Source organism: Ceratina calcarata, unplaced genomic scaffold (genome assembly GCF_001652005.2).
Source record: "Ceratina calcarata isolate Rehan_Ccalc_2016 unplaced genomic scaffold, ASM165200v1 scaffold48.2, whole genome shotgun sequence".
In the NCBI taxonomy this organism is placed as follows: Eukaryota; Metazoa; Arthropoda; class Insecta; order Hymenoptera; family Apidae; genus Ceratina; species Ceratina calcarata.
Genome location: NW_017172225.1, coordinates 99,723 through 120,014, shown reverse-complemented (window position 1 = coordinate 120,014; position 20,292 = coordinate 99,723). Strand labels below are relative to the sequence as shown.

General features: G+C 45.2%; 2 protein-coding genes across 16 annotated transcripts in view; one reads left to right on the top strand and one right to left on the bottom strand.

Annotated features, from left to right (window-relative positions):
- The window catches only part of sei (potassium voltage-gated channel seizure), a 79,552-nt gene extending 74,839 nt beyond the window's left edge, over positions 1-4,713 (bottom strand). For 13 of the 14 annotated variants that reach the window (XM_026815835.1, XM_026815836.1, XM_026815840.1 and 10 more), the window contains exon 1: positions 2,468-4,713. In XM_026815835.1, the coding sequence (XP_026671636.1) occupies positions 2,468-2,543 (76 nt within the window). In that variant the 5' untranslated portion in view covers positions 2,544-4,713. The remainder of the gene's footprint in view (positions 1-2,467) is intronic. The other variant, XM_018029170.2, reaches the window with a different exon arrangement.
- Positions 4,714-5,857: 1,144 nt separating this feature from the next.
- Gbeta13F (guanine nucleotide-binding protein subunit beta-1) lies at positions 5,858-19,696 on the top strand. Of its 2 annotated transcripts, none has more exons than XM_018029468.2 (7): positions 5,858-6,362; positions 12,922-13,421; positions 14,735-14,880; positions 14,963-15,256; positions 15,545-15,746; positions 15,920-16,136; positions 16,391-19,696. In XM_018029468.2, the coding sequence occupies exons 2-7, from the start codon at positions 13,365-13,367 to the stop codon at positions 16,495-16,497; spliced, it is 1,023 nt and encodes a 340-aa protein (XP_017884957.1). In that variant the 5' UTR covers positions 5,858-6,362; positions 12,922-13,364; the 3' UTR covers positions 16,498-19,696. The 2 variants fall into 2 exon arrangements, with proteins under 2 accessions (XP_017884957.1, XP_017884958.1); XM_018029469.2 differs by lacking the exon at positions 5,858-6,362 and adding an exon at positions 11,826-12,348.
- Positions 19,697-20,292: the final 596 nt, after the last annotated feature.

The window sequence follows — 20,292 nt, the reverse complement described above, 5'->3', positions numbered from 1 at the left end:
AGTATATAGTCTATACATTCTTAAACCGTTGAACTTACGGGAAAATGGCATAGGACCTTATTTATATTTGACAACTATAGTTATAATGGATGAACATCTTTTCGAAATCATGCTTTAGTATATAAAACTCTGCCCCAGCGAAAATTCTCGAGACGCTACGTTCGTTTTATTAGTCAATTTTGTCTCAGCACTGACACAGTTTCTAAGATTTATGTAGAATTTCTCTAGAAATAAATACGCCGCGTTTGTTGCTACGAATATCTGCCACGTAGAGATTTGTTCTCTTTCGCGACAGTTTGGTATGCTGTCGTTTTCAGATAATAACACGATTCATAACAAAGAACGGCGACATTTTCCTATCCTAAATGAACAGTTTAATCATATCCTTAGTTCCCACTATCTAAATTCATGAATTAGAGTGTTATACTTTTTACTACAGCGAGAACGTACGTATATCCGAGGTAGTATAGACTTTTAGTAGCCTGGTACACGTGAACGAAAATCCGTGCCAGGTTCTTGGTGTCACATTCTCGAGCAAGTCGTATGCCTACGCGCGAACACGATTCAGGGTGTGCTTAACAAACCACCTGTCCTTGACACGAATAGCCCACGCACATGATTTAATAACTTGATTATTTTTAATTACAATCAACCGAATTAGACATTGATTGGAGCAACGCTATCGATGAGACATCGAATCTCGAGTTTCTGCTCTCACGAAGAACGTATAACATATGTATGTTTTTATAGGTGCATGATATTTGAAACTTTATTAAAGGAGAGTGAGAATCGGCTCAACGTCAAGGTGAACAGTTATTTCTCGAGTTATCAAAGACGCTGTCGGTGAGACGCTTTTGTAAATCCTATTCGCGAACGCTTTTAGGGTTAAGCGTTTTAACTGGGACGAAATGAAAAGTCTGAGAGGCTCATTCGTTATTCGAGAAGGGAATCCAGGCGTTATAGATGCTTCATCGATTATGCAGTCGTCGTCGTTAGGAATTATTTAGCATTCTCAAGGCCTGGCTGATCTGTCAGTTATTTGCGTGTGAAATAGATTGCCCTCCGAGTGTCGCGTTCGATTACGGCGCCAAGAGGACAGGTGAAGAGTATCGAAAAGAGGAATCCGTGGCCGAGCAAAGAGCGGAGAAAGGTGAAAGGGAAGAAGAAAAAATGAGCGAACGCGGTGGACATGTACGGTACTATAGAGAGGACGTCAGATTAGAAGCCAAGGCTTGACGGGCAGCAATGCCACTGGGACAAAAGCCCGCCCTGAAGGGGCTGGCATACATATTTTTTATTATATAAATTGGCGTTTCAAAGGTTTCCCAAGAATTTATCGCGTTAATGCCTATTACCGTGCACCCTTCTGTACGATAGCCGCAGCTTTTGTTAACGAGCGATGATACGCCAGCTCATCAACTTGCTTTCCTCTCCGATACCGTTATCGTGTCCATGTCTGCCCGAAAGCAAATACAATACTTTCTGCAAAAATTTTTGAGGACTCGATCTGACTAAATTTAAAGCGAGCTCGGTCTATTTCTAAAAGTAATCGACTATCAGAACTGCTCAATGGCATTTAAGATTAATCCTGAGCTCTTCAACAAAATCTCTGAAACTAAATTTGTGATACGTTCTCTCGTGTCCGACAAACTGTAACAGAATGTTCGTTCGTTTTACAAGCGCGATCAATCGCGAACCCTGTCGGGTTTTCTCCAGGTTCGGTTTCCCTTCCAAGGACTCGGTGAGGCATGCCTGGAGTGATATTGCCAGTGACATGCATTGTCCCATTGTGAAACAGAACTACCCCTTTCCTCCATTTAACCGATCCCACCCCTGCCATAAAGCCTCAGCTCCGTCGAGATGTTTTAAATAATATTGAAAACAGAGTTCTGGCGCGATGCCTGCTCGTCCTATATACCGGCCGGAACGCGGTCGTAAAAACTTCGATCATATCAAATCAACCACGAGAACGACAATCCTTGAGCTGTTAATTTCATTTCGATCCAAAGGCACCTAAGAAAAACTGCGTTCAACTTTACGAGGCTGCGAATATACTCGGCAAAGTAGTTATGTATAACTGAGCAAACGGGAAGGACGGAACCAACTTTATTTTATTATTAGGTTCGTTATTCGATCGTCACGTTGCGTTCAAGTAATCGACGTGCCGGGACGGATAGGCTACGGATGGACAATGAACCTACCGATCGGTTATGTAATTTTAATTAACATCTTCGGTTACGGGAATATCGCTCGTTATCGTCTCTTAATCGTTGCGTAAACGGTGTCTACGTGATAAATTGATCGAGGCCAGCGACTATCCATAATTGTAAAGCGAAACGAGCTATCTGCGCCGGTACCTTTTTCAAAAAGTCGAGAACATGGAAATCTATTTTATTGCTAGAACGAGGCGTACGCTGTTTCGGCTTACAATAGCAGATATAGTAGATAAGTGATTAATTGAGCTTACCGTGGGTATCGAATTTTCTGATGATGGTCTCGATGATAGTTGTCCTGGGCGCCACGTGACCTCGTCTAACAGGCATCTCAGGTATGTACCCAGTTAGCTGGGTCCGACGAGACGTTTGGCGTTCGATCGTAGGCTCGTTAAGCCTTATTTAATAATTAACGTGTAACACTACAGCACTTAAAAAAACACTCGCAGCATGCGTACAAGCACGGTAGAAAAAAGCACAGCACGAGTTGAGCATAATGATCGTCGAAGGGTAAGAGACGAGGGAAAACACCAGCTAATATCGTTCCGTTACCATTTCTGAACTCCTTTCTCGGAAAAGGACCGAAGAATAAGACAGGAAAGGAGAGGAGAAGGAGGAGGAGGAGGAGGAGGAGGAGAAGAAAATTCGTTGCTAGTTGGACGACGAGTGCGGTGTTCCTTTTCTTATTCCGCTCTAGTTCCCTTACGTACGTACAAAAGGGGAGTGAGCAGTGAAAAGCGGTCGTCACCACCGAAAATCCGAACGGCGTGATACGTGTGCCTCGAAATGATCGTTCCTTTCTGTACGGGGGGTCTCGTTGTTTCACCGTGGTTTTTGTACAAAATTCGTACAGCCGCGTTGGACAGAGTGTTCGCCCTTCGGGCTGGATGTCTTCGCTCGACTTCCTTTTGGACCCAATGCTCTCTACCTACGATGTCTACGTGTCTCTACCAAGACGGTGTACCGAGTGACTTATGGCTCATCCCTCGCGTTAATCCGGGGGGACAGAAGAAAGGTCGTGCATGTCCACGAGGTTCGGCGACGCGTTTCTTCGCGTTTCAATGTCTGCTCGGCTCAAGACGTACGATTCACGCGAGAAAACATCTATTTATAGTCGATACACCACGCGCCGCACGCCACGGCGTTTTCCGATTCCAGAACCAGGAATCTGGACAACGTCGCGTTGTCGTTGATGATTTACGTTGCTCCGTTTGTGCACCGGTAACTCCGACTTTCCGCTCGTTGCTCGTTTGTTCGCGTTCGTTGCCTCCCTTAGGACAGCCGAGGCTCCACGAGTCGCGAGTACCGGACGTCTTTTAAAAAATCGGCGAGCCGTTCGGTCATTCGTTTCGGCCCGTTCCCGGATGCTCCGTGGAAAATTTGGAGAAGCTTTGACCTCGTCGGCTCGAAGTCAAACTTCTCTGTGTCCGGAGGAGAGCATTGTGCGGACATTTCCACGAGTATTGTTTGAATCGATGATCAGTTTCTAGGAACAACGTTTCCCTGTTAACGTTTGTGCGTCTCCGTCGATCAGCACATGGGAATTCAACGGAATCACGGAACACTGACACCTGTTTCGCGGATCATCGGGTGAAACGAAAGGTACGATGTCATGGCCGGGGATCGAGGCGGATCGTCTACGAGGATTGAAATCGATGCTGGTGACGATGAAGGCAAGGCACGTGGTGTTCCGTGTGCACTGGTGGCGATTCGTACCACTGCGATTCACTGGGATCGTCGATGGTGCATCGTCGTTAGCCGCTCTCCCTTGAGTCGAACGTCCTGCTTCTTCACGGTCAGCAGCCGGTTGTGCATTTCAGCTTCGACTGAGAGTCAGTTATTTTTATACTTGTTCTTCATTCTCCGCGACAATAACCGTACGACGAGCGCCGCGTATTACGACCTTCTGCTCGCTATATTTCTCGAAATACTCATCGATTTTTGTAACCTGTTGGCGGACGGCCACCGACACTGCCCGACGAGACCACCGTGTTTCATCGACTCTTCGCGGCAACAGCTACTCGTTGTTCTTCCCAGCCGACTGGCATCTCTTCTCGACCGTTGACCGACGACGCACAGAAAACTTTGCCACGCTCCAGAGACGCGGCGAACGACGATCCAGATTCTTTGACTACCACGCCTTGCAGGTCCAAGATCCTACCGCCTCTTGCTCCGGTGTTACATCCTGGCCTAGAGCACGTCGGAGGAGGATCGTGGGTCAAACGGTTGAACGATCAATCGGAACCGTGTCACGGGGGTTGTATCGTTGTTGAACACTGTTGCTTTTCCCGCGTGCTACCGCTTGCGGGATCGGTGCGGTCCGCCGGTGGAAAAAATATCGCGCCTTGGAAACGCGCGTGACGAGCACCGAGCAGAGACGCAGTTTACTTCTGGTACGAGTTGCCCGTGGTTTCGTTAGTCGCCGTCGTTCGGTCGGAACTGAAAATACGAAGAGGCACCCACGGACCGACGCGACGTCTCTCTCGGCGACGGCGACGGCGACGACGACGACGAGGACGACGCCGGCGACGACGGTACGTTAAGGGGGGTCGTCTGCGGCGCCTGCGTCGTCGTCGACGTCCCCACCAGCAACACCCGCCACCCGATTACGCCGCCCTATCGCACCCCCTCGCCGTCCAGTGATTATTGATAAGATCCTGCGTCTCTTTCTGCGGCGTATCGTCCTCGTTTCGCTGCGCTGGAATCCGGCCGGATGTGCACTACCGCTTATAAGAATCAGGACCACAGATAAAAAAGAAACAGTGAAAAAGTTACGTGAAATTTAAAAAACAGGGGCGATTATTTTTTCTTTTTCGGTCGCTCAAATGGAGCTAATTATGAAGCATAGCGTTTTAACAAAACAGGAATGCACCACCAAATTAAAGCGCTTCGAAAAAATACCTATTCCTGATGAAACCGTAATGTAATAGTATTTTCGAAGAAATAGTAAGTCACGTGAATTAAAATACCATATATTTTGAGAATTGTTCACTGACATAGTTTGAAAATCAATTTTATATTCTCATATTATTAAAATCTCATTATAAACATAAAGTTTGCGATGGGAGCAATTGTAAATTCTGAAGGAACGAATTAAAAGCAATTATTTGTGTTACTGATTGTTAGAAAATATTGATATTCCGCGCCAACTTTTATGCGGTGAATTACTCGAGCGAGAGATCAGTGCTGGAGCAGCCCTCTACGAGTTGACGCGACGAGTTCGTCGTCAAACCTGTAGGTTGGTTGATAAAATCGTTGTTTTTAATTGTTAAGCACTGGAAAATACTTTAAATACTACCGTTTCATGTCAGGCTATATTTCTTCCTTTATTATTTTATTCTGTTCATGCAACCTCTTCGATTCTGCATTATTTTACGAAATATGTTTATGTGCATTTCATAAAACTTCGATTGGCGGAGGTTTGAGACACATAATATCAGATGAAGATCTGTTCCTATATACGAATCTTGACAAATTGCCATTTACATTGTATTTTGATAATGATTGCGGTTCGACAAAGAACTTTTTGTCACCGATTACATTCGAAAGTGGCGGCTCGACGAAGACATCCGAGGGAGTCGCCAGCTACGTTCGGACGTCCTCGTGGACCGGCGAGTTCGGGGTGTACGGGGTCTACGGGACTTGAAGCACGGAGCCCCGCCCTGCCGCCCGCCAGAGCCGTGAAGCAGCAGCAGCAGCAGCAGCAATAGCAGCTCCGTGCCTGCTTCGTACAGTTTTTATTCATAAAGACAATAGTCTGAACGTCGTGTTGTTCGACCGATCGTAACGTCCCGCGGTATACGCTGTGTCTCTCCCAGTTGTTTTGGTTTGCTCAGTGACGGTTAACCTTAAAAAGTAGTGGCGGTTGCTGTGGGTGTTGCGAGACGTTCTCGTGGTGAGAAACGAGACTTTTCCCGGTCGTTGAGGCGTCGTCGACCAGTGCTGTTCGCTCTGTTTCTCGGTGTAGCTCGAGACAGAGACGTGTGAAAAGGAAAGTGCACAGTCATCGATGTGAGAAGCCGTGGCTAGGAAGAAGGCCCGCCGCAGTAGGAGGGAGAGAGAGTGAGAGAGGAGCTGTTCGTGGATACGAGTGCCCGACACATCGAGCCGGGAATTCAGGCGACCGTAGGCTCCGTTAGGGAGCTCTAGGTAAGATGAGAAGTATTTATCTATGCTAATCATCGCGATTTCCCGTTCCGATCGGGGACGAACGTCGTTGGGATGAGCTGCGTGCAGCTCTCGACTGGATCGGAGCAGTCAATATGGCGACCGCTTAGGATATACTGTCAAATTTTCCTGTTCCGTCATCGCGGTTATTTTAATATCGGCCGCGTTTTACGCGTGTGTTCGGTCTCCTGCCCCTTATATTTCGACACTGTTTGGAATTGCCCGCGACTGTCTGCGTGGAATCGCAGCAATCGTGGGTTATCGACTTTTCGACGCGAGTCAGTTAGACCGGCTCCCGCGGTAATCAGGTTCTTCCTGCTTATAGCAAGCGTCGAGAAACGGCAATTCGCGCAAGACTAACTCGAACAGTGTGTTACGCGATATCCTCCAAAGCGTACAACGCGTCTTTCGCTATTTTTATTTACGCGCCCGGGTTCGCTGCACGTCGACGAAATACTCGGGTGTCCGAAGGACGCTTTGGTGATTCTACTGATTCGCTAAACTTGCACTAATTCGACGAGACAAATGCAAGAAAAGATTAAGAATCGTTACTCATAAAGTTAAGTTAGCTATGATAGAGCCTTTCTTTACGAAACGGTAAGATCAGATTGCTGATGATTCACATCGTTCAATAGCCATTAACTATCGTTCGACCATATACCAAGGGTCAGTATTTTATCATCTGTTAATGTACACCTGCGTCTTGTATTTATTATATAAATGCGCGAGCATACAGGCGTTATTCGTTTGCGAACAGCTCGCAGTTAGTTGTCTCGCTCTAGCCACTGGCAGTAAAACACCAGCGACTATATTTTGCAGCTGTTTGCGAACTGTTTGCGAGCAACGGTTTGAGTACACCGTAAGATGACGTGAAATTTGGTCGTTGGAAAATGCCGTTGTGGACATTTCAAGTAAGTAACTTATACGTGCGTACGAAGTGCAGCCTATTTGAATTACCTCATGACATAATCGCAGTAATAGAAGGAATGCATATTGCATGACGTTCGAAGAAATTGTTTTCACTGTAATAAACTTTGTGAGAACGCAGCGCCAATTTTAAAACAAGAATGGTAAAATTTCTATGACGCGCGACGCGATTTTCTGCGCGTGCACGTGTTCTCGGAAAACCTATTACTATCACGGGTAAGTTATAATTGCAATTACATGCGATTGATCCAAGCCACTTTGTAGCTTCGCCGAATTTCTGAGAATCACGGATACGGCTCATCTATTTATATTACGACTCATTTCCAAACTGATCGATCTCAAACGCGATTCAGAATCGCAACGCCATATTATCTTCGTTCGTTATCGTCGCGTTGCGTTTTTATTTTATCTCGTTCGTCGGAGTTTATGCTATTTACAATGAGTCACGTGAGAGAAAAGCAAGCGAACGGAGCTATAATCGAGCAAACGCATCGAGGCATTCGACAATTGTTGCAAACGACTTAAAACACCTTCTATGCAATATTATTTTAATTAATGTCCCTTTAAACGAAGCTGACTCACTCACTATCTGGCAAGGATAGCGGTTTATCGGTGAAATTAGCACTATCTATTTAACCGTGCAATGTTCGAACCTCTTTAAACAAAGAACAAACTCTAATTATCTGGTTAACGTCTCAAGGGAACAGTTTCAGAACGAAATTGACTTTTCGTCGCGGTATTTTAACTCGTACTCTAGCGAACTATTAAAAAAAGGGTAAAGAGCTGTTAGTCAGAGTAGGCTGAAGCGCGATTGGTCAGGCAATTGCTGCTGCAGCTGTCTTAATCGTCTTTAATTGATTCGAAATATAAAGTCGTCGCGATCTTGGAGGCAAGTGGTATGTCTTCGGCTCAACTGACTGCGTGCCACTTGTAGATGCTGCACCGATAATATCTTTTATCACTACACACACTCGATTCTAAAGAGATCGAGCGTGTTTGATTGTTGACTTATGAATCACAAATCAGATAACGTGCATGTTTGTTTATATTTGCGTACAAATTTAATGACTGCAGAAGGAAATCGATGCCAGCGTTATTAAATACTCATCGATTTTGCGAATTCGATAATCTCTGTACCTTCTGTACGTTCCTTAGGCATAAAAGTTCGTGGTTCGTCGATAACGTGTAGATTCGAGCGTTTAAAAATAATCCTTATCGCGTATGCTCGACCGCCAAAATCCTGGCGAGATAACGCAGCAACACACGTCGGAAAAACGAAATGGTTGCGTACGCAAGTAAGTACGTCTTTTTCTCCTCCGCTGGCTATCATGTTTCGCTGGACGGTTAGTAGGTCGCCAACAATGCGAAAGTAATGCCCATGACGTACACGTACACCACTACCGAAACCCCTGTCCTCTTCCTTCCTGGCACCCTCTAACCCCTCCTCTTTATCACGGGGTCACGTCCTGCTATACGTTCCCCTCGGTCTCTGTGGATTGTCCCTTGGTTTACTTGTTCCGCGGACGAGCAAGTGAAAAACAAGTCAGACGGTGACAAAAATTACGGATTAGAGAATTGATTCAGGCGTAATAGTGGACAAGCGAGCGTGTCTAGATTTATAAGAGTTCAATCTCCTTTGAACTGGTCTACGAGCCATCTCGATTCTCAGATAATCCAAACATCGAGCTGCCCGTTTCGCTTCCTTCTTCTCCTGACGTCACCGCGATTCGTAAAAATAGCGAAACGATCTATTCGTGGCTTAATTTCTTAACGTGTATTTACATGCCCGCGATATCGTTTATATAGCCGAGAACTCAATCGTTCATATTCAAGAGAAACAAATACGTGCCCTTCTCTGTGTAATTCGATTAACTCAGGAAGAAATTAAAACCCGTTCCGGCGCGAGATCGCTTCGTCCGCCAGTCTAGAACTACGGGTCAGAGACAAGAAATCCACGCAGCAGAAATCCCATATTCAGGTTACTTTTTGACGTCACGGTACGCTTTCTGACGTCATTCACCGGCTCTTCGCAATGTATTTTTCATCCTGCTCTATCTCGTTCGAGTCTCGTCATCCCTTCACGGCATTCATCTCGCTCTTTGCTCCGCCGTTCTAACATCTAATATCTAACTGCTCTACAATCCTAGCGCAGAGCTGGCAGATGGCTGGGAGAACAATTTAGCACGTCTCGGCGCTCGTAAGACGACTTTTTTTTCTAGTCGCGACCTTTTTAATTAGTTGACTCGGCCTTTCTGTAGACGTACACGTATATATAGTCTTGGGACAATGTTTTCCTTGAGAGAAGGCATCGATCGAACCCGTGTAACCCCTCCACCGAGTTTCCCTTCGTCGCGTTGTTGGGCAGGGTATCTCGGGGAAGAACGATTGCCGGTTACAAAGGTAATTTCTTTTATTAAAGTCAATTCTTGCATCTTTGTACTCCTTTACAACGTAGTCGACTTATTTGGTTCACCGAGCTGGGAAAGAACACGTGCGCATCGGTGATTAACGACCTGACTCTAGTTAAGCGACCGTTAACGACAAGATCGTTCGTACGTCTCCATCAGTTGGTTTTTTCCATATTCGAACAGCCGCGGAGACAGCGTTTTCTCTATAGGTGGAACTCATCGATGCATGCTGTTTAACAGAGGTGCATTAAATGCCGGTTCTCTCTAGTCACCGGTCGAACGTTTTCGGTGGGCACGTTCACGATCACAGACTGGTGGTCTGTTCGGAGCTTTTAAAAGAAAGGGGAATCGGTACAAAACGAACAAGTACTCCTCTTTGCGATGCAGTTCGCAGATTGATTGATAGATCGATCGGTTTACGTCACAGGCTATTTTAAGTGAACGTGTGCTTTATGCACGTACTATTCTGAGAAACTGTGCCAAAAGTTGAAGAGTCGCGGTGAAGAGAGCTCTCTTACACCTCGTTTGACATGAGTCACCGTTCGAAACGTCGCGTAATTCGAGCGTAAAAGTTGATAATGGCTGCTCGTCGGCGACCCGGACGAATCCGCCGTCTCCGTTTTTCCAATCCCATTGAAATTGATAAGAAGTTCATTAGCACGGCTAAAAGCTAGTCACTCACACGCCCGATGCAAGCTGATCCACCTCGACTCTCGAAAAGTAGGTCGCGCTGATGTGAATTACAGTCATCAGCTGCGCGTATGTAATACGTACGATTATAATTCCATAGACAGAGAGCAGGTTCCACGGTAACGATATCTTTCTACCTGAGAATGGTTTATAATTAATATCCTTTGCACCTGTTTCGCTGTTCCTTGCGTGGAACTATCTCTTTCTGAATTATGCAACGGATCGTCTTTCTTCGAACAATCGTACACTTTCTTCCGTCGAGAGGAAACTCGGCTCGTATTCCGTGAAAGCGTTGCGTCTTTTGGAATAGAAAAAGGGTACAACAAGTGGCAACGAAATAAGCCAAATATTTTCGTCGCACGTGCGATTCGCCGGGTAGGAACGACTCGGTGATGGATAAGTAAACACAGGTTCGTGCTGGAAAAGGCGGTAGGTCTGTGCGAGCACGTTGCAACTGGTCAGGGGATTGTTGGCAGGTGCAACTCAAACCGTTGACACACGTTGTTCGGAGCTAGACCGTTCGGTGGTTCTTCTTTTCTCTTCGTTGTAAAGAGCGTGTACATACAGGGACGTGCCAGAGACTTGGTCCAAGTACATACACGCTCAATGTGAGGTACTTGGCAGCCTCGCGGTTTTACACAGCCGGGTTGAAGCAGATGGGGAGAGAAAGTGCAAGAGAGAGATCGTATTGGACGTTGACCCGCGTGTTTCAACTGTTGCTCCCGTTCGTGCATCCGGGAGTGCGGGTGGCGAAGCTCACTGACGGAAGAAATAGGTTTTTCAATCTCTTCTTCCAGCTTTTCTTTAATGATTCTTTGATGTAAGAGCAGCGCACGTTTGGATCTCTGTTCTCCGTGGGTTCCTATTGTAGCATGAGTTATTTAGTCGTCTTGACGTACCGCTTATAACAATGGTCGACGCAGTGCTATCAGTCTCTCGTAGATTAATAGAATTTGGTAGTAGTTGACACCCTGTAGCAGAATGACACTCAGCATTTTATAGCAGATACTACATCCAATTATCTGGTTCCGAAAGTTCATTCAATAAAATTCTTAAATATTACTAATGTGAATGAATATTCAATGAAAAATCTTTAACGCAACGGAGTCTTTGTGCCCTCGATGAATTTTGTTCTTACCGATAAGAATCGTATCAAAGCGCATGGGTGACCGCGTCCCTCGTCCATCCTCCAGTTTGGCTGCGAAAGGGTTAACGCTATCTGAGACCACGCCACCGCCGACGGCAACCTGTCACAGGCCCGACAATGACGTCATCGCGACGCCGGTAGCCAGCCGGTACACAGGCGCCGCGGCGCCAGCGTCGCTTATCCCTCCCCTCAGTACATTTCATCCGCCCAAGCGATCAACTCTCGAAACCACGTCCACCCTGGGTGTGGTTCGGACACGGGTGTTCTAGGTTTACCGTCCCTTGTGTTCTCCTCGAGCCATCGGTCGCTCGGCCGTTTCGTTCACGCGAAAAAGTGCACCGGACCCGCGCGCGCGCGCGCGTGTGTGTGTGTGTGTGTGTGCGTGCATTCTTGCGCGACGAAGAGAGAAGGGCTCGCCCCGTGAGGGTGAAAGCGTACGAGAGGGAGAGATAGGTAGAAAGAGGGACCAGTGGGGCGAGCCACCGACTGTTGATCGATTCGCCGCTTCCACGGTTCTGTTGAACGCGGCATGAAAAGAGAATCCGCACCAATGGGCGCGTCTCACCGGCTCCCGTACGTGTCCGGTTCCTGCTAGATTGGAAAAAGCTTCCTTTCCGGTTGTCCCTCGGCTCGCCGCCTTCTCTTTGCCGGTTGTCCCATCAACGACGCAATCTGGCGGAAAACCACGGGCTCGGAGAGGCCACTCTTTGCCCTCTGCACGAACCCCGCTCGCAGAGAGGCTATGTCTCTTCAGGATTCATGACGCTCTGACAAGAGTGGAAGCCGGACGGAGCGGGTAAGTGGCAGAGCTTGTGCGTTTTCCCTACCGGTGTACTCGCGATTCTGGAGTTTTTCGAGGGCCAGGGGCTGTGCAGGGCTCTCGCGTGCTCCTTAACGCTTTCGCACTTTGGTAAAAATTATGATTCAACGTTGGAAACTGTTTAAGGATGCTCTTGAACGTAAAGAAGCATTTTCTCTCCAAATAATCGTAATGAAAGTGATCGGTACCAGATTTTAAATTCTTAATTCACTTATCAAGGGCTAGAACATGTTCTCGGAATCCGAGCAACTTGTTTCATGAGGGTGACTATCGTAGAAGTAAGGTAGTGGACATTAATAAAAATTGATCGGGAAATTGAATTGTTGAGAAACCATTGAAGCCATCCCTTTTGTGAAGTCGATTGAAATTGAAAAATTAATGTACCGATCGAATTATCCACTTGTTAGAATATAATTTCGACAGTGTCGATCCGCATCGCTGGAACTACGATGATTTATGATGAACTACAGCGTTCGATCATGTGTAATATAAACGTGTTGAATAAAGCAGGATTGGAAATAATAATCTTTGTAATTAATCTGTTTTCAGGGGTGGCAACGGTCTCGTTAGGAGGTATCGAAGCTGGCGCGCGGGCTAGGGGCGGGAGAGTCAGCGGTGGTCTGGCTCTGGTTCCGGTGGTAGCGACGGAAACGGAAGCCGCGACAGCAACAGATCAGAAAGGGTTGAGAGGGGCTGTTGGAACTCGTTGGAAGAGAAGATTCGATCGTCTTCTCGTTCTTCTTTCTGCCCTTTCCGTTCCCGGTGGTGAAGAGCTCCTGGACATCTATCGATCACCGGAAGAGGCGTCGACGGCGTGACACGCGGCCCTAAACCACCTTCGAGAGAGAAGGCATCCGAGATAGTCATTCCCGTGAAATCGTATTCTAGGCTTCGTCGGAGGTATACCGCCCCGTCTCTTTGGAAACCATCCTTTTCTACCCTTCGCGGGGTATTCTCTCGTTTAGAGCTACCATTAGATACGTTTAGACATCATGAGTGAGCTCGAATCCCTTCGTCAGGAGGCGGACACGCTGAAGAATGCTATTCGAGTAAGTCTTCCTTGATTTCTATTCGTTAAATTCCTTTATAATTTTTATATATAGTAATAAGAGGTTCATGATACGGATACTGTATACTTGCCTGCGCGGAACTTGATATCGCAACAGTTTGCCGTCGATGATTTATCTGGAAACAAATAAGTTATTTTTGCGATAATAATGGGCGGTGGCTCTCGGTCAATTTTTTATATTTGGCATTTCGTGTAAGATTCGATTTCGACTTGTTTACTACCGGTAATCCCGTTAGGCTGTATTTATTAGATAGGGGTGGCTCCCGGTTGGAATTCGTATAGCACCTTTTCACACATCTTCTATGTTTCCTGGCAATCTCTAAAGCACCGAGGACAAAGCAACAGTTCTACATGCAACAGCGTATTGTTTTTACCAGAAAAGAAGTCTAGGGCGTCTCTCGGCACGAAGTGCTCTTGGCATTAAACAACCGACCCCTATTCTCCCTGTAACGAGTCAGCGATTTTTTTTCTTTTCTTCTTTTTCTTTTTGAACATCCGACCCCAGAGGATTAAATCAAATTCACGAGTAGTTACTTATTTTTAATATTAGTTCGTTTATATCGCGTCGAATGTAATTTCGTTGCCTAATGAAATTCTCCCGAAATTCTGCGATTTTCTAATCATTTGTTTCATCGCTATCCTTATTATCGAGTAAGGACGATGATCAAGTTGGAGTGCGAACTCGCCGCAAATTAAAAGTTCTTGGCGTTGAAATATCCTTATCGATGTGGCAATCGGTAGGTTCTTCACTCGTATGGCGGTAGAAACGTGGAACAGAGGTGGTAGTGGTGTTGTGTGTGGTGATGGTAGGGCGCGGCATAACCGTCGCTTCTCTCTGATCAATACGACACCGTTCCTTCTCTCTCTCACTGTCTTTTCCCGTTCCTCTGTCACTTTGTCTCTTTCCCTCTTATCCTCTCCTCCTACGTGTATGCGTGTGTGTATTTCTCTTTTACTCGGTTACTCGTTTTCTGTCTCGCTCGTTCGCATCACCTGTTTCTTTCGTCCTCCCTCGCGTACGGGAAATTACACACATCGAGAGGCGTACGTTGTCAGGTGTGCGATACGCGGTTGTAATAAATAGAATGAACTTTTTTCAAATGCCCCATTGATAGCACTCAAACGATTTATACACGTCGCGTGGGTCTGTTCTGTTTATCTTCGCACGTAGTTCGGCGTAGGTATTATAGAGATAGGCGAATTGCAATTAAGATCGTTTAAGCGAGGTGTTACGGAACACAGTTTCTTGAAGACTCTGTATCGAATTTTTTGTTTTCTTTTTGCCCCGTTCAGGATGCCAGGAAACTCGCATGCGACACAACGCTGCTCGAGGCCACGGCGGGCATGGAGCCCATCGGCCGGATACAAATGCGCACGAGGCGTACGCTTCGCGGTCACTTAGCCAAGATTTACGCGATGCATTGGGGCAGTGACTCAAGGTATCGTCTTAGGACAGAGACGACTGAGCGAATTCTCGAGTCCGAGTGGATTTCTCAATCGTTCTTTCCGTTTGATCGATAGAAACTTGGTGTCGGCGTCGCAAGACGGAAAATTGATCGTCTGGGATAGTTATACCACTAATAAAATACACGCAATCCCCTTGCGTTCGTCGTGGGTCATGACTTGTGCATACGCGCCATCAGGTAGTTACGTGGCCTGTGGTGGCCTGGATAACATTTGCTCCATCTATAGTCTTAAAACTAGGGAAGGAAACGTAAGGGTCAGCAGAGAACTCCCGGGTCATACTGGCTACTTGTCCTGCTGTCGATTCTACGACGATAACCAAATCGTCACTAGTTCCGGAGATATGACTTGGTGAGCAATCTATTATTGATCAATTTTTTTATTTTTACCTTGATATCCATTGAAAATTCTAAATTGTTCCTATGCTACATCGTCCAAGCTCCATTTCAATTGAGCAATACCGATTTTATTTAGGGAGATGTCCTACGAATGAAACCTCAGAAGCCATTGTGAACTGTTTCAATAAAGCGCATCCTATCTTTCCGCCATCCTTACCCCCGAGTTTTTGGTTTTTTCCCCGACTTGGTGATCGTATACATATGTTTACAAGAGCTGTGTCGTGTTTCTTTTCTCAATCAGTGCCCTATGGGACATAGAGACTGGTCAACAGTGCACCTCATTTATTGGTCACACGGGCGACGTTATGTCCTTGTCTTTGGCACCGGACACGCGTACCTTCGTTTCTGGTGCGTGTGACGCCAGTGCGAAGTTATGGGATATTCGCGAAGGAACTTGCAAACAAACGTTCCCTGGACACGAGAGCGACATAAACGCTGTTACGGTAGGAACAGATTTTTTTTAAATATTAATCTTGCCGATTGTGCGTGATTTGGACCGGAGTGTCAGAAATGTTGGATGAATGCGCTGGAAGATGCTGTTCAAGAGAGTTGGGATGATACATCTAATGGGTGAACGGAGTTCGTGAATTGTACAACGTAATCTGTATTGTTACAGTTCTTCCCGAATGGATACGCTTTCGCGACGGGTTCAGACGACGCAACGTGCAGACTTTTCGATATAAGGGCGGATCAAGAACTGGCTATGTACAGTCACGACAATATTATCTGCGGTATCACCAGCGTAGCGTTCAGCAAGAGCGGTAGATTATTGCTAGCCGGCTACGACGATTTTAACTGCAACGTCTGGGATTCCATGAAGGCGGAGAGAGCCGGTAGGTGTCTTTCACGAACTCGGAGATTTGATTCGAGAGAAGAGAAAACCTGATTTCAAGCCCTTCTCTCTGCATCTTTTCTCGTTCACGTCTTGCTTTCTTTTACCGTTTTTTCGCACGTTGTTTTTATTATTCTACCGTTTGGACGAGATACTTTAGACAGAACATAGAGTATTTTCTTAGTCATATGCATAGATGATCTCGAGGAGGAGGAGACGCGGATTGTTTCGAGATGTTTTACTTTTGTTTTACAGGAATTCTAGCCGGCCACGATAACCGCGTGTCTTGCCTTGGCGTTACGGAGGATGGTATGGCAGTAGGTACGGGCTCCTGGGACTCGTTCCTACGTATTTGGAACTAACTTGGGGCTCATTCCAAGACGTTCCTCCAAAGAACCAACTGCAGCAAATCAGCGTACAGTATAAGCATCAAATACCACCACCTGGCCACCGAAGTCGGCGTCGGCGTGTCCGTGTCCTCGGCGGAGGCGAACTACTCGACGGGTTCGCCGGAGTTGACGTTAATCCGAAAGTTTGGGGATCAGCTAAACAGCAGCAATAGCATGAACAAGATCGGTAGAAAGACCTACGGAAGCAGCTCCGAATTTAAAAACGTTTTGGGCTGTGGTGGTAAAAAGGACTACCGGAGGCGCGTCGTCGATTTAACTTGGCGGCGTGGCAAGGTCAGCGATAAAATCACTCGTGAATATCACCGCTTCTAGTATATGACGAGCCTGTCTCGGTTACACACTCGAGCACACGAATATCGATATAACGATTCGATCGAGAAAGAAGCGTGACAGAAAGGAAGACAGCGGAACGGAGAGGAGTACCAAGGCTCTGTCACGGCCATATCTCTCCCGGTGTCTTGCGTACACTTCCTTTTTCTCCTCCCCTTTCTCAAGGATCACTTGGCGAGCCTTCCTATACATCTCGATGGCTTCACTTCGAAGATCTTCCCGAATCTCGAAGGTTAAAAATATCGGCCCGGAAAAATCGATGACCGACACCCCCTCGTCGAATATATAGACGTCGTTGGAAACGGTTTATTATGAGGAAGAGAAATAAAAGAAACATACGGTTTTGAGCGTTCACTGCCGATGAAGCGCCGATATGGTTGCTCCGGCGGTTGATTTTACATTTCGTTTTTCGACACGCACGAAGCAACGTCGTACCAGACACGAACACAGGCGTGAAGAAAAAAAACTACCATCGCTCGTTCACGGCACAAAACTATGCTCATAAAGAAACTACATATGCATATAATATATACGTATGTCGATGAGCAGCCAAGGTTAAGATAATCTCGCATAATTGCATTCAAACCTACGCACACACCATACGCACGTGTATTGGATACGTACATAGGAAACTACATAACATATATTTGCACAGAAAAAAACGTTAACCCAAGAGGCATCCGTCATTAATTGATGGGTCACCCACGAGTCCCGATTACAAGTCATTGATCATATTTTTACCTCTCCTTCTCGTTTTTGTCTTGTTCATTTTCAATTCCGATTTTTTGTCGTGAAACTCTCACCCTGAACCACGATGTTAGCTAAGGAAAGTGGGATAAGATCGCATCGTTTCTCGTAACTCTAATCGCCGAGTTTGCATTAATATTCTGTAACTTTTATAGATTTATCCTTATTTATTTTGTATAAACTTCTACATATATACGTATAGGTCACCTTACTGTGTACGATTTTCGTTTTTCGTATTTCTTTTTTTTTGTTTCTTAAAAAGTTGAGTGAATGTTCGAGTTTACGGAGATTGTTAGAGAGTGAGCAAGTACAGATGTGCAAGAATGTGCGAAAGATCTCGAAGTCGCGGCCCGATGCCAATCAAAATAAAAATCCACGTGAGATAATTAAAAACGGAGAATACGATACTCCCAAGTTGTTCCTTCAGCTCACTTTCCATCGAAATTCGGATCGTCACGTATGAAAGGACGTCGTTGAAGCAGAGAAAGCAAACGGATGACGACTCGATGACGAGACGAGCAAAAGATTTAAAAGAAAAAGAAAAGATACATACACATACATGGAGATATCTGAAAAACCAACACACGTATGTACTTTGCCTCGCCGCGAGTTTAACGCACGCACGCGAGGGACCAGCGTAAAGTACGAAAAAAGAAAAGGAAATATTTAAATGTAACGTGTAATCGTTTAGTTTATAGCCTCTACTCCTCCTGTTCCTCTAGTTAAAAAATAGCGAGACCGAGAAGAGTTCCTCCCAACTCGCGCCAAAGCAGAGTCATCCCTTTTCTCCATTTTACGTCGGTTCAGCACCGAGGATACCTCGAAGCAGGAATCCACGAGGAGGGCACGTGTTCTCGACGAATCAGTCGTCCTAGAAGTTCCTTTGAAATAGGACCCAAAGAATCGCAAATACGGACCGCGAGACTAAACTCTCTTCTCTCTGAACCTCGTCGTTCTTTCTTCTCTCCCCTTCGATTTTTTCCTTTACGAAAAACGAGCTTTATCATTTTCATCATCTTCTTTGTACGATCGTGTTTTCTCATCGTTATTCTCCCCCTCCTATCTTTTTACTCATCGTCTCTCGTATTCCCTTCCCTCCTTCTCATCTAGCCCCTCTCCTCTTTTTTGTCTAAGAAAACATAGATGTTTAAACTGTGTATGCATTTAAAATAATAATATTGATGATAATGTTTAATATTAATATTAATGATGATTGTAATTTATAATTATTAATATTTAATATATAAGTATCTAAGAAGATAACGGTTGATCCACTTGTTCAGTACCACCGGCGACCACGCTGCTAGAACTTCTTTCCTTTAATCAATTATTTTCGTTAATCTTCACCGTTATATTTCGTTGCATTCTCGCTTGCATTTAAACGTATTCGCAATGAGGACATAAATCGTTTCCGATGCAACAGACTTCCGATAATTCGCACTACATCGGATTATTGGTTTCGTGCCATCATCAAAACGTGGTTACCGGAACTCGGACGTCATAACTTTTTTCGAAGTTGTTGAATTAAGAACGTCTCGAGGAAAAATCGAAAAAGTCTTCGAGATATTTCTCACACTTTGTTTTTATATAATTTTTTTCGATTTTGCTCATATCACTCCCATTGTAGAATGAAAGAAAATAGTTTTATACTTCAGCAAAATTTAGTATCAAGGGAAGGAAGAAGTGTACAGGAAATTTGTACGTTTTCTAGTTCTGTTTCAAAGCCTATACGATTCGTTACTCCTACAAAGAAGTTAACTGTAACTAGCATGCAAAATTACGATTATCAAGCCTCTAGTCATAACGGTACGCGCAAAACGGAATCGCTTCAAAGTAAATGGAGAACAAGCCTGTGTGAATACTTTCCTTCTTATTAGTTTCAGTTTCTTTTCGTTCGTTTCTTCCCACGGTTAAGAATGCGACAGCTGATTTCAAATCGTCTGATTATCAGAATATATAGGGGAGCCGCGATAAAGTATCTAATCGATTGTGACACAACGCGCAACAACGGCGAGAAAGTAAGAGGAATGATTCTTTTTCTGAGTATAAGATAAAACAATAAAAGTACTTGGAACAATGAAATGTCGCTTTAGTTATTTTTTTACCGCTCGTTGTTTTTTTTGTTCCTTTAATCGTTTTATCGCGATCGTCGTTCGGTCGTTCGATCGATGAGGGATGATCGGTGTCCTTTGGGTCCTATTTCAACGCGGACACGTACCCGATTAACTTGGTGGTAACTCGAGGGGAAGAGGAACGGAAGAATTTAAAGGCATGCCGATGTTACAAATTCCGCAAGATCTGAGCCCTCCTGCGATTAACAACAACAAGCCACTAGGAATACTGCCTCTTCCAAGTCGTGGAACAGTAAGAAGTATACATAGATATATAAATATGGTGCGTCTATTATATACGAAAGAACAATTGAACAAACTCGTGCGTCGTTGTTGAATGAACGAAACGTCAGGACGCAGCCGAGAGGGAAAGAGAGAAACTGGAAGAACATGAAGAAAGAACTGGTCGACGTCGGCAGGAAATGTACATTCACCTTCGTTGTTAAATGATAAATAGTTACAAAAGTTTAATCACTTTTTTATATATAAAAGTATATATATATTATATATATATCGCATATATATATGCACACATATATACATATATATATATATATAT